Source organism: Callionymus lyra, chromosome 2 (genome assembly GCF_982586985.1).
Source record: "Callionymus lyra chromosome 2, fCalLyr1.hap1.1, whole genome shotgun sequence".
Lineage (NCBI taxonomy): Eukaryota > Metazoa > Chordata > Actinopteri > Syngnathiformes > Callionymidae > Callionymus > Callionymus lyra.
Window position 1 is genome coordinate 27,806,843 of NC_141819.1, and position 13,652 is coordinate 27,820,494.

General features: G+C 39.0%; 1 protein-coding gene across 2 annotated transcripts in view; it reads left to right on the plus strand.

The window, feature by feature from the left end:
• The window catches only part of gabrb3 (gamma-aminobutyric acid type A receptor subunit beta3), a 31,038-nt gene extending 21,989 nt beyond the window's left edge, over positions 1 to 9,049 (plus strand). The window contains exons 6-11 of one of the 2 annotated variants that reach the window (XM_087784430.1): positions 859 to 941; positions 1,419 to 1,556; positions 2,610 to 2,762; positions 5,832 to 6,076; positions 6,360 to 6,440; positions 7,591 to 9,049. In XM_087784430.1, coding sequence (XP_087640556.1) covers positions 859 to 941; positions 1,419 to 1,556; positions 2,610 to 2,762; positions 5,832 to 6,076; positions 6,360 to 6,440; positions 7,591 to 7,941 — 1,051 coding nt within the window. In that variant the 3' untranslated portion in view covers positions 7,942 to 9,049. The remainder of the gene's footprint in view (positions 1 to 858; positions 942 to 1,418; positions 1,557 to 2,609; positions 2,763 to 5,831; positions 6,077 to 6,359; positions 6,441 to 7,590) is intronic. The other variant, XM_087784431.1, reaches the window with a different exon arrangement.
• Positions 9,050 to 13,652: the final 4,603 nt, after the last annotated feature.

Sequence of the window (13,652 nt, forward strand, 5' to 3'; positions counted from 1 at the left end):
ACGATAAGAATTTGTCCTGGTAAATTACAAATAACTATTACTTACTTTTTTAGACATTTCCATTTGGTATACAAAGTTAAATAAAAAAAAGGTTATTTTTTGAGTGTGAAAATATAAAATCAATAGAACGTTTTTTTTAATACCTTGTATTATTCACAGCTAGTAAATCTCTAAGTATAACCTGTTAAACTTGTTTTTTCTTCAGAGCATTTTCTGTCCATATATATTTTAAAAGAAGTTTTTTATTCCATTATGTCTTCATGTTTTGTTCATAGTTCTTTTTATATTTATATTTAAGTGAAATGCATTTAGAATGAATGATTATTTTTTATAATTATTACTGGTGGTGCATTTTCCTCTTAATTGTTCATTGTTTTTCTTAGTTTTTCCATCATATTGAAGGCACTTATATATTATTTATAGAGCAGTGTTGAGTTGCAGCCACCTGGGAATAATACTGTTTTTCTCTTCATATTTACTGTAGTTAATAACAGTGGAAGCCCTCAAGGAACTTTGTTATAAATCGTAATAAATAGAAAAGTTTGACGTCATGTTGAATTGATTGATGGTAGAAGAACAAGAAGCAAGTGTTGATGATATTTATGCTGTCACTATAATCCCTTCATGCTGGCACAGCAGATCTCATGTTTACACCAAAATTGTATTCACATAACTCCCCAGCTTTGTTTATTGAGTCTTTTTTTTTTTTCCTCACCGGGAGAATGGCAATAAAAAACTGCAGCTATCAGCCTGAAAATGCTCTGAACAGCAACTGGCACGCTTTCAAACCAATAAAGATAAATATTGGGGCATCAGTCAGGAAGTTTGAGGACATATATGTTTCTCGTCCACTTGCAGGATCACCACCACGGCCGCCTGCATGATGGATCTGCGGCGCTATCCTTTAGACGAACAGAACTGCACCCTGGAAATTGAGAGCTGTAAGTTGGAGTCTGGTGAAGAACGACCGCCTTTCTAATCACGCAGAAATATGACTGTGAGAATATGAATAGCAACGTGATCATCATAAAAAAAGTCTTCATATTCCCCATTTCATGGAAACAGAAAGGGCACCGTCGACCGAATTGCTTTGGATTTATTAAGCTGTCATATTTCAATGAGATTGCCGACTTCACTCCCTCCAGTTACTGCTCCCACGTCAGGTCCTGGAAAAGCTTCAACCGCTCAGTAATGATTAGTCCGAGAGCATCCGTCATGATGGCATGTCTGACATATGATCATTGACGTGTGTGGTCCACGTCGGTCGCTCTAGATGTGGAATGCATCTCGGCTATGATTTACTTCCTGCTTAGATCAGCTTCCTCAGCCACCATGAGATTTATATTAATTTCCTTACATCACTTGTTGCGGGTGGCTTTGCCGAGCAAAATACTGACCCGCTTGTTGCATCATTGCAGACGGATACACGACAGATGACATCGAGTTCTACTGGAAGGGGGGAGACACGGCTGTTACAGGGGTGACCCGCATCGAACTCCCACAGTTCTCCATAGTGGACTACAAGCTGGTGTCCAGAAATGTTGTCTTTTCTACAGGTATGATGGCTCACATTATCGAACATGGAGTCAGAGTGAAACTAAAAAACTGATCATCTAAAAATGTTTCCAACAAATAATCTGCTGTTAATTATTATTATTATTATTATTTTTTTTTTTTTTAACTAGTCTTGGCTCTTTTATTTCTTAATGTAATTTGTGAAAGCGATTTGTTTTCGGGTTTAATTTTTACGTTTTCTCTAATTTCCATTTGATGTGCTCACTAAATAATATTTTTTATTTATTTTTTAAAGAAGGTACTTTTTCTCCTCAAAATAACAAAAATATATATATATATTTTGTTTACACTTAATAGAAACCTTTAACCCTTGTGTTATCTCAGGGTCAAGGTGACCTGAAGGGCTGAAAACAAACAAGTTTGTGGTATCCCTTGTGTATCTGGGTCAACGTGAATGACCTCCTTGGCTTCCAGTTTACATTTTTGATAACATCAAGTCCATCTGTTCGCTTATTGTTGACAAGAACAAAATGGAAAATAACAAATAAGAATACAACTTATTGTTGGGCTGCAAACAGCAGTTACTAAGAGAAATGAAACCACCAGTAAAATGTTAAAATATGGAAAATGTTCATTAATATTTGATTGAGATTTCTGTCTCAAGGCAGATGATCAAAGACAGACAAAAACACAGATGTCACAGTGATGCACGAGGGTGTTAAAACATACATTCATTCATTGCATTAACAGCACATGTACAATACAGACACAGTATGAGAAATGATAGTGAAGGAATGACTCATCACAGCAGCTACACCATGAATTATTCTCACAGAATGAATAAATGCAGAAACATTAGACTACAGATGAATTATGACGCGGCTTAAATCATGGTCTATAATAATGTGTATATATGAGTAATACATGTGTACACATTTCAATCTTATTAAGTGGCAAGGAACATTGTAGTACTAAAACCTTTCTAGTTCAGGGCTGAAAGTCCTTGAAGTGTAAGATTATTAAAGTTTATTTATGTAACATGTTCCATCGTGCAGTCCAATGAAAGGCAATAACACTTTGTTGTATCTGTGCAGGTGCCTACCCTCGACTCTCTCTGAGTTTTAAGCTGAAACGAAACATCGGATACTTCATCCTGCAAACCTACATGCCCTCAATCCTAATCACCATCCTGTCCTGGGTGTCCTTCTGGATCAATTACGACGCCTCAGCTGCCAGAGTTGCTTTAGGTATGGATCTGTGGTATGAAAGTGATCAATCGTTTGACCCGAGCCTTTCAATGTCTGTCATCTGTTCGTCGAGTTCGCCCCATTATTTCTTAATGAGTATAAAAAGAGGAAGTGCCGAGCCATGTTACTGAAGTCCTCGGATCAAACGTGTTTCTCTGATAGAATGTAGCCGCAGTTATACATGTGAACCATGTTTTTGTGTCGCAGAGTGGATGATGAGGCCAGGAAGTGAAGGGAATTTTGGGCACATTTTCAAAGTAAAACAGTTGCAAACCTTGGTTGTATTTTAAGATTAAAAACTATATTTAGTTCTGTTGCAAAAAGGTTGGCGACCCCTGAGATAGATCATTGTTGTGTCCTTTCAAGTAACTGTGACCTCTGAAAAATAATGAACAACCTTCACCAGTGTGATTTTTATCGTCACATGTGTCAGCATGAGCCATCAACCATGGTTGTGTAAGACTGTCTATTTTACCTGTTCATTATAAAAGCTATATTTAAAGCGTTTTCTTTTGGCATCTGACAGGAACTGAGCTCATTTTCCAAATGGAATATTCATAAATCTGTTCTCAAAGTTGTTTGAAAAAAGTGATATTGGAGGCAAATATGAGCTAAAACCCTGTCGCTGGCTGAAGCCATTGGTGAGTGAGAGAAGTGTAAAGATGAAAAATACGTGTGAGCTATGAAGATGTTATAAATGGATGACTACACAGCAGAAAAAGTCTCTTTTATAGGAGTTGCCTCCAGGATTGATGGTCCCACTTCCCCCCATAGAGACACGCTCTGGTAGATGAAGTGTTTATGTGAAACTCATGTCAAGCTTGTGAAATTTACACCAGAGACCCAAGATGTGCCTATCTCAGTTTTACCCGTTTAAACTTATTCCCAAAAGTGTCGCTGCCGTTGAATAAAACAGTGGCAAAAATGTATTATAATTAATGAATTACTGGCATAGTTACTTTCTTCTTAATCACGTTAATCAAATTCCTAATATCTATCTTTACTGTTTTAAGTCTTTTTGTAAAAACTTTGTTTGTTTGTTTTGGGTCCTTTTGAGTTTGATTTGTCGGGATGAAAACAATGGTCATTAACACCCTGAAGTGGACATTGATTGGTCTGTTGAAATATAGACCTGATTTCTGACTATTCTTTTCTAATGATAAAGACAAAAGTACACACATATATACAGCCCTGGTGGTGGAAACTGTAGTTGTAGGCAACACTTGAGTCTCAAATACAGGGAATGTATATGACTAGAACTGCATCTGTTCAAAACAATACGTTACATTTTATTCGTGCAGGCTTTTACTTTATTTTCTAAGACCCCTGTGTTGTTCTCGGTGTTATTGTGATCTTTTAAGTATGTATTTTATTGAGTATTGATTTGATTGTTTAAGAGCTTTGTGACCCTGGTCTGGAAAAGTGCTCTATAAATACTAATTAATTACTTACTTACTTACATTATGAAGAATATATTTTTTTCAATTATAAATCAATCTTTTCAGGACAATCATAGATTTAATTGAAAGTCAAGTCGAGTTTTCTTAACAATTTCTAGGTGAGATTTAAACTATATATCATATTATTATAGTTTCAATTAAGTGTACATCATAAACAATACATGTCTAAGTATTCATTGACCGTCTAACAGTCGGTCACTATATTAAAATTCATTTTCTCTGATCTGTGTCGGTCATGGGCCATAAGTTGACTAAAACTTTCCAGCTCTAGACCAGGCATCTTAACCAGTTGTCCTCAGTTGAATTGAGACCCCTGCTCGCGACCATTGAGCTGCCTCAGCCATGTAACGGTTGAGTCATCTCTCAGTGTCTCTCCTCGGATTTCTGCAGGAGTCAATGTGGTTTTCTCAGTGATGTGGAGTCTCCCACACATATTGTAACACTTCGGGTTTATATAAGCTTAAGAACACAGAAATAGACACAAGGTTGCTGAGGCGTCCTGCAGACTCCAGCATGGACGTCAACGTACCACAAGATAGAATACACTGATTTGAAGGTCTTTAATACGAATGTGAGATTTGTATTATATCAAAGATATCCAAGTTCAAAAACAGGATATTAAATCAAATCTATGGTTTCAAGAAGGTTTAAAGCGTGACCCGGTGGCTGAATGCATTTATTTGATTGAGCCCACGGTCTCTAGTGAACATATAATATCCATTTTTTTAAATCAAATATTATCTTTTTAAACCAAATTCAAGCATTTTATGACAATATCCATTCATTAGAAATGCCACAATGGGTCAATGCTTATCCCTCAAAAGTGAAAAGGATTTTCTTTTCTGTCCACGAAAATGTTTTTGCTATTTTCCATTGAACTGGTTGGTTAAAGAAATTGGCCCTTTATATGTTTGTGTTATATGTTCTTTATATACTTTTATATACTTTGAATGAGATTTACTGTTAATATCAATTTTCAAATTGGCCCCTGCTTGTTTTAACTTGTTTAAACACCGCTGCTCTATGATATCTATTTTTATAAGGGTTAAATATTGTATCATAATTTATCAGATTTATTTAGATTTCAGATAAACTAAACCTTTGCAACATATCAGGGAGTAAATAATATTAAAAGTAGATTTTATTTAAAGGAGTCCCTTTCTGAACTCCAAAGCTCACAGTACATAGTCATTTAAAACAGCAAAAACATAAAATTATAAAAAGCAGAAGCAACGAAAAAGGGGGGAAACGGCATAACATTTTTGAGAATATTAGATCAAGTGCAATAGGCAGTTTTAAACAGCTGAGTTCTGAGTTGAAGTCTTGGAGTCTTCAGCTCTTAGTTTCAAGTGCACGTCACTTAAGATCACACGATTCTAGGCGCGGATGTTTGGGGAATTTCTTAGGGAGGGAGTTCAACAGTGCATTGTAGCTAACAGAAGGTCATTTCATGAGCACAAGAGTGTCCTGTGAGGGGAACTGGACGGTCGAGTAATGACCTAAGGATGTGGCTTTCCTGTCTTGATACTCTGGTTAAGGAATGTCTCATATAGTCAATAAAATAAAAGAAGTAGGCAAACTTCTATTATACTTTTGTTTCCTTCAACAGGCATCACCACTGTCCTGACCATGACCACCATCAACACTCATTTAAGAGAGACTCTCCCCAAGATCCCCTACGTCAAAGCTATAGACATGTACCTGATGGGCTGCTTCGTCTTCGTCTTCCTGGCGCTGCTGGAGTACGCCTTCGTCAACTACATCTTCTTCGGCCGGGGCCCTCAGATGCAGAAGAAACTGGCCGAGAAGGCGATCAAGGCGAACAACGATCGCAATAGATACGACCGGCCGAAGGTAAAGCCTCATCATTTTATCAATTATAATGAAAGTTTTAACAAATATTTTGTTGCATTTTGAATTGAAAACACTAGTATCTGGGATTAACTCATTATCAAAGCACTACAATGTGACGGATGATAATCAACTTAACTAGATTCAGTGTGATTCTGGATAATGTACAAATGTGTGTTTAATCTTTTCTTAAATCCTGAATTGTTAACAGAGTCTATCACCGTCATGTAATAATCATCATTTTCCGAAGAGAACAAAACTCGTTTGTCTTGTGTTGTGCACATAGTACACGCTGGAAAGAGACAATTGCAAGTCCTCGTCTGTTAAACACACCAATCAGGTATCGGGGCGTCGTCCCTTACACGGGGTGAGTGAGTGTGTGTCACCGAATCGCTTCATTTAACCCTTTCATCGCCACCTCTCCTCAAATATATTTCCTCTGTTGTGCTTTATGTGTCGAGCCTCAATGTGATCCAAAAACATTTGTCGTATTTGGAATAAAATGTATCATCAATTTGTTGCTAATGCTAACAAGTCACATGACATCCCATCCCAAGTTATACGTTTCCCAAACAAGTCTCAGGAGTGATCCAGATTTTTATTGGTTGATTTTTAAAAGTTCTTTAAGAGTCAAATTCTAGGGTTTATATTGTCATTCTATTCACTAAAAAATAATTAAAATTTGTTTCTTTCCCCGATAATAACATCGATTTAGCAGCATAGTGACCATACAAAACATAATAATAACAATTCAGACATTCATTCATTAATTTTCCAAAATCCCAGCGGCAATGTTTATTTATAGCTCAACTTTCTGTTCATTCTTGAAAACAGTGTTTGACTGGAAATCATTTATTATTATAAATATTCTCCTAAAATATAAAATAATAACTTGCAACTAGCATCAAATATGATGCAAAATTAAACTTATATGTCTTCATTATCACCTAAAAAAAAAAAAAAAAAAATTTAAATATAGGTTTTAAATTATCAATATTAAACAATGAAATGAGGAATTACTTAATTCAACTAAACTACCTCAAAGAGCTAAAGGATTAAAACAAATGAGTTTTCAATATACTTTGGATAGAAGATCTTTGGACTCCATGTGAAATAAAAGCTTTACCAGTCTTCCTGTTTTTATTCATTTATTTTTTTTAATCCAATTTTCCTCCGGAAATCCGCCAGTATCAGAGCTGACACGAAGAAGGTTTTCCCATGATGTCGCTCTAGTGTGTTCATGCCGACACACAAACCAGGGAATGATTTATGTTTTCATGTGAGAAGCAGAAGCAGTCATGGCATTAGCAGCAGCAACAACGCTCCAACCTCGCGCTGATTTGTGGGACGTGATTTAACTTGGGAATAAGAAATCAGATTTCCGCGGCCGCTCTGTTTTCCCGGGTGTAATCTGTCAGACTCCGGCGAGGTGCCGGCTGCCGGCCCGACACGTGCCGCACATGTGTCATCAGTCACCGAAGCCGTTTGTTAACCCGCTCCTCGTCTGCTGTCCTCAGGTCGACTCCCAGGGGAACATTTTGCTGACAACCTTGGAGATGCACAACGAGGTCGGAGGACACGAGATCACGACCACCTTGAGCGACATGTCCAACTCCGCCTCCATGGTGTTCGACAACCCCGGGGTCCAGTACCGGAAACCCAGCGGGCTCCGGGACTCCTCGGCCCGGCCCAGCCTGGACAGGAACACTCATTTGAGAAAAAGCCGCCTGCGGAGACGATCCTCGCAACTCCGGATAAAAATCCCAGATCTCACTGACGTGAACGCCATCGACAGATGGTCACGGATTATATTCCCCTTCAGCTTCTCCCTCTTCAACGTCATCTACTGGCTTTACTATGTCAATTAATGCTTGACCCCAGACTCGTGTGTCTAACGGAGTCAAGACCTCGGGGTCAGAGGGATAAAAGACTCCAGAGTCACAGAGACTGTCTTACACAGTTTACAACCTCTGGTGTGGCAAAGATGCAGCGGCTCTCGATGTAGCAAACGATAAATCCAGCAGGAACATTCCAACATGTCTGCTGAGGCCAGTGGAGCGTTGCTGCCCCCGGAACACTGTCGTTCAATCTCGCATCCTCCTTACGTTCTGTTTGTGTCAATGGTTCTACTTGAATGAATGAATGAATTCTTGCTCCGAGACTCCATCCATCCACATTTAGGGAAGAATATTCATTGTATGAAGCCTTTCGGAACAGTTGTCATTCCTCTCTGGACCTCAGATGTTTGACTCTTGTCGGCATCCAAATCAGGTGAAAGCCACAGCTGGACAGACGTGTGAGGAGAGAATACGGACGTGTGACTGGTCACCGATCAACACTGTGCAACTTTTGATTGTCTTACATGTACCAGCAGCTGTCTTGATACTATTTCTATATTTTATCTTTGCGGAGAGATTGACAGCAGCTAGCTTAGCATCCAGAGATCATTCCCCGCTGATATTGGATCATAACTTGAAACCAAATGAATGAATCTAAACCATTCTTTTTGAGCTTTTTCAGATGTACACAAAGTTATCGTTTATATGCATGTGATCTTAAACGTTCCAGTTCTTGTTCAATTCGTATTAAAATGAGGTATTTGCCTTTCAACACGTCTCTGAAAAGATTAAATAAAGGTGGGGAAGGTGACCTTCACAGTCGTGTTAGCAAGCGGAATGTTCCCAGAATCCATCTCTCCAACATTGATGCACTAAATTTTGGTCATTGCGGGGCGGGACAAATGGAAGTTGAGTTTGATTGACATATCACGATCCAATCATTTTGCAACGGGCCATTTAAATGAATGGTGTCTGAAATATTTGATTTCCTGCTGAAATCTATGTGTGAAGAGGAATTTTAAGCAAGGAAATATTGTTCGAGCCGACCTTGAATCCATTCATCAGAGGTTTGAGGTTCCGGATGATAATATTGACTCAAGAACGAATGGTTTGTCCTGAGTTGAAAGTGTCATGAGTGAGTCATGAGAGTGTGGAAGCTACAGTATTCTTTAATCTTCTGATCAATCTCCACCTTGATATGCTTTTCTGTAAACCTTTTTCTGTCTGTTGCAGTTCAACTTTTGCGTGGTTCAACAATTCCTGTTTCGTATTTGTACATAAAACATCATCTGCTCATGTCACATGATCCCATATCTGGTCTGACAACTTTCTTATTCGTCTTGTAAACAAACACTCAAAAGGAAGTTTGTGATTTATTTCCTTTTTCAAAAAAATAAAATACAAGCAAAGTGGAAACCGTGCTGTGTCTGCAGCGTCGACTGTCGTTGTCCTGAGATTTCGACGCACCATCTGCTCTTGTTGGGTGAGCGACCAGCAGCGTGGGAGTGACAGCGACTGTCAGAAGGCTGCTCTGCTTCAACACCCGTGTGCAGGCATGTGATGGGACCAACATCCGTGCAAATCATACCAGCGACGTAGCCGGTGAAATGTCAATTCCAGGGATTATCGGTATGTTGGATTTGTTTTACACCTAAAATCATGTGTTTTATACTTTTTTCCCCTTATTTTAGTGTCTATTTTTACAGTATTTACTGACACTTTAAGTGCCCCCTTTACAAAAGAACCTCAAACGGTTCAAGTTTGACTTATGTGATGATTTAAGTGTCCTAAATTGATGTAGGACCTCTATTGTACTCGTCAGTATGTGTCTGTTTGTACGAAACTCTTTTTAAAATATAAATATTCACATTAAGCCCCGCCCAATGAATACACTTCTGGAAATTAAATCTTGTTTATCACAACCACGCCCACTCTGATATGATTAATCAAACATCCAGGTTTTTCACCATGTGTCTTCAATCCCGGAAGTCTCCACCTCCAAGGAACTCATTGTATAAACAATGGGGGGGTGATCACAACTGGCTGAAGGAAGCCATTATTATATCATAATGGACTCGCTCTCTTAACCTCTTGTTCGCTGAGATTTCAGACGGGGGAGAACTAATAAAGTAATAACTTCAAAACATACTGCATCATGGACAGGACAACTTCAACATTTAAAACATATGAGTGATTCAGGAGAGTTGGGTTTTCACATTCGTTGCACTTTAAAGTCATAAATAAAAATCATCACTACAGCAAATGAAAGCTATTCCATAAATATAGACAAAAAATGTCCCAATTAATTGTTTCGGGCAGCACAATATTACAAATTCAAAGCAATACACAACAAAATATTTAAAAAAGAAAAAAATGAAGACTATTAGCACAGCTACTCTACAACTCTCTGAACAAGTTTAAGACCCCTTGATTTAATAAGAAACTTGACAATGTTTCAACAGGAATACACATTTAAATGCGGCTCTTACTTTGTTAACCGCTGTCAAATTTCTTCAATAAAAAATCACCTGTTTCATCTTCATGGCTTCTACATTTAAGTTTGACATACAGTCACCATCTTTGGAATGTCGTGATTAACGGATGTGAAGGAATAGAGTCATTAAAGAGCTAAAGAAAGGGCCTGGACAAAAGATTCAGTTATTCAACATGACCAAGAGGTGATGAGATGCCTTTAATGTGAGGAACAGAATCAGCCTAAGGGATATTAGAAGGAGTTAAACTAGGGCTGTAAAATTCGAGGCCCCAGGGCCAAATACCTCAGTAACTGAGCTCATTAATGCCTACTATCAATGGTGCACTGGTAATGCAATCTGATAATTGAAGTTCTATAAGAGATTTCAAATTTAAGTTGTCGCTCTCATGGTCGGATTCATTATTTCTTCCGTGGTCAGTTTATTACCTTCGTTCACTTCTCAGAGGCTTGAGGTGAATAATGGTTACTGGAGTCAGTTTGTGAGAGAAACGAATTGTGTTATTATTATTTAAACATCCGGGATTTAACTGTCAGATATATGTGATAAAGGCAGAAAAGACTGGAACACAGGAGCCGCTGAACAACTTCCCTCACATCGTGTCCATTTACTGTCGCTGCATAATAGCGTGTAGATACATTACTGCAGTGCAGGATTCAGCATGTGACTCAAGGAGAGGCAATTTGCCTCAAAGACTTTGTCAGCACAATCCACGGAAAAAAAAAACCATAACAGCGATGTGATCCATGTTTTATTGGGTGTGTGTAACAGCAGTGAGGTCACAACTGTGTATGTGTGTGTGTCATAAAACGCAAGAGAACAATAACACCCTTAACGCTTGATAAGGCAGCACAATTATTCATTAATTCCCTTTCTTTGCTGAGTATCAATAAACCTGCTCACATATACACGAGTGAGTAAATCTCATGGTTAGTTCTGTAGGAAGGTGAGTGGGATTATTAATCTTAACGCCTGCTGACATATCAAAAGATGATGATGGTGTCGATGGGACGACTTATTTATTGTAAATAAATTGTTTCTATAATAGTTTGAATAAAGCATGACACGATATAAATGTGTCCAGTGTCCTGGACTGAGATGTTACAATTGTAACTCAGTTTGTATCTGAATTCCTCCTGGAAACTTCACAGATAGAACAAGAGTCACAAATAGAAGAAGCCAAAATATACTTTTGATTAATCCTGTATTATATAAAAGTTCCAGTCCCTGGAGAAACTCAGAAAAAATGTGTTGTTTAAGTGAAAAAATACATTGTCCTTCGTAAGCACCGACCTCAAAATGATCTCCACTTCTGTCCACTCGACAGACACACAAACATAAATACACACACACACACACTCCAGTCTGTGACGTCAGCTCAGAAACAGACTGGTCAATGGATGACATTCTGTATCCGTTTCATTCCCAACTTCATCCTTCCTTACTTCTCTCGTCACCCGCCAAAACTTCATCTTTATCTCTTCCAAAAATGGTTCCAAACATCCCTGCTTTAGTCTACTTGTGTCCTTGTCCTGTAGCGTTCCATTTACAAAGTTTATCGTGTGTTGTCCTCCACCAGTTTCTTCCATGGAAGATAGAGAACTCCTGATTGTAAAAACCCTGTTTGTCATGACTCTGTTGTCCAACTGTTAGATAACCTGCTAGTTATCACAACACAACACAAAGGATGTGAGAAGAGCTGAAACACAAGGTGGACCCAAAATATCACCACAGCATGTAAATCTCAGACTTGGGAAATAATATCGTCTCACCTCTGCTGCTTCTCTAATGAGTGTGTGTGTGTGTGTGTGTGTGTGTGTGTGTGTGTGTGTGTGTGTGTGTGTGTGTGTGTGTGTGTGTGTGTGTGTGTGTGTGTGTGTGTGTGTGTGTGTGTGTGTGTGTGTGTGTGTGTGTGTGTGTGTGTGTGTGTGTCTGTGTTTGTATGTGTCCGTGTTTAGGTGTGTGTGTAGCAAAAGCAATAAAGGAAACAAATCACAGACTTGATTGGTCTTCTCTCAGAAAGCTGGAGGACAATAATGAGCTCAGCAATAACACATTGGAGTGTGTAACAGGGACGTTTGAATGCTCACGCCGCGTGATTAATCTAAATGAGTGATATTAAAACTGGAGGAGGAAACAACAACACGGTGAGTGATCCTCGGAGAGCGGAGCAGCCAATAACCAGGAGCTTGGGTGGCCCACCGTAATTGTTCCTCGCTTCAACCAAGAACCTTTTCATCACCAGCAGGGGGGTATAGTGATCGTTGGGGGGGAGGGGGTTGGGGATAATGACACTGAAGGCATCACCTTCATCGTTAGTCACATGTAAATAAGAACAGATGATACAGAGGTCCTGAGACGATAGAGAAGATAAACGCCATCTGCTACCTACCTACCTTTATTACCTACCTACCCACCTTCCTTTCAACCTTCCCCTATTTATTACCAACCCACCATCTACTTACTAACCTACCTACCTTTATTACCTACCTACCCACCTTCCTTTCAACCTACCCACCTTTATTACCAACCTTCCCATCTACTTACTAACCTACCTACCTAGTTTCCTAGGTTTCCTTACCACCTACCTACCTACCTACCAACCCACCTTCCTATCAACCTACCTACCTTTATTACCAACCTACCCATCTACTTAATAACCTATACCTACCTAGTTTCCTAGGCTTCCTTACCACCTACCTACCTACCTACCAACCCACCTTCCTATCAACCTACCTACCTTAATTACCTACCTAGCCACCTTCCTATCAACCTAACTACCTTTATTACCAACCTACCCATCTACTTAATAACCTATACCTACCTAGTTTCCTAGGTTTCCTTACCACCTACCTACCTACCTACCTACACATCTTCATATCAAGTTACCTAACTTTATTACCAACCTACCCATCTACTTACTAACCTACCTACCTAGTTTCCTAGGTTTCCTTACCACCTACCTACCTACCTACCTACCTACCTACCTACCTACCTACCTACCTACCTACCTACCTACCTACCTACCTACCTACCTACCTACCTACCTACCTACCTACCTACCTACCTACCTACCTACCTACCTACCTACCTACCAACCCACCAACCCACCTTCCTATCAACCTATCTACCTTTATTACCAACCTACCCATCTACTTAATAACCTATACCTACCTAGTTTCCCAGGTTTCCTTACCACCTACCTACCTACCTACCAACCCACCTTCCTATCAACCTACCTACCTCTAT